This window comes from Formica exsecta, unplaced genomic scaffold (assembly GCF_003651465.1).
Source record: "Formica exsecta isolate Colony F162 unplaced genomic scaffold, ASM365146v1 C16326788, whole genome shotgun sequence".
Taxonomy (NCBI): Eukaryota; Metazoa; Arthropoda; class Insecta; order Hymenoptera; family Formicidae; genus Formica; species Formica exsecta.
Genome location: NW_021846464.1, coordinates 1 through 705, shown reverse-complemented (window position 1 = coordinate 705; position 705 = coordinate 1). Strand labels below are relative to the sequence as shown.

The 705-nt window shown below is 26.5% G+C and overlaps 1 protein-coding gene across 1 annotated transcript; it reads right to left on the bottom strand.

The window, feature by feature from the left end:
• Positions 1–6: 6 nt before the first annotated feature.
• LOC115234001 lies at positions 7–699 on the bottom strand (the record flags this gene model as incomplete). The annotated part of the gene is made up of 3 exons (XM_029804725.1): positions 405–699; positions 183–293; positions 7–69 (listed from the first exon to the last, which is right to left on the bottom strand). Coding segments are annotated over exons 1-3 (466 nt in total), but the record flags the coding sequence as incomplete, so codon positions are not given.
• Between the last annotated feature and the right edge of the window lie 6 nt (positions 700–705).

Below are 705 nucleotides of genomic sequence, written 5' to 3'. Positions count from 1 at the left end.
ATATGTATACCTCAACTTGATAAAAATCATCATTTTCCAACTCTTTGCTGCACTGTGGATCATCTGTGTCTACGATACATCACATATTATTAAATCTTTATATTCTTTTATTTCAATTACAAAGTTTTAAATTTATTGATTTTAAAAATGTTCTAAGAAAAATATAAAATTATTTTATATACCTGGCATGTAATCGCTGTCAAATCTATTTTGTAAACCTTCAACCGATGGCTGAATAATATTTTTGACCATTTCAGCAATAGGGTCTTCGATAATATTCATCTTTCCACCACCTGTATACGAATTACTGAATTTATATGATGTGTATACAATGATTTACATTAATATTTTTAAAATGTAGATGAAATAAATAAAATTAATATTTAATAAAATATATGACATACCTGTTTTGAAAAGTTCACTACGAATTTCAGCATAATGTTTACGAGTTTTTTTCTTCAAGTTATCCCAACAGTTCTTCAGACAACTCATATCTCGATGTCCTGAGATACAATCGCTGTTGAATTTCTTTGTGATGTTTATCCAACAATTCTCTTTGTCTTTTGTACTTACGTTGTCAGTCTTTTTATTTTCAATAATATTTTTTTCCTGCTCTATTAATTCGATTAGTTTTATTTTTTCTAAATTTGAGAAATTTGGTAATCTTTTTTTATTAGCTGATTGCACTTTCGACATTCTGTATTT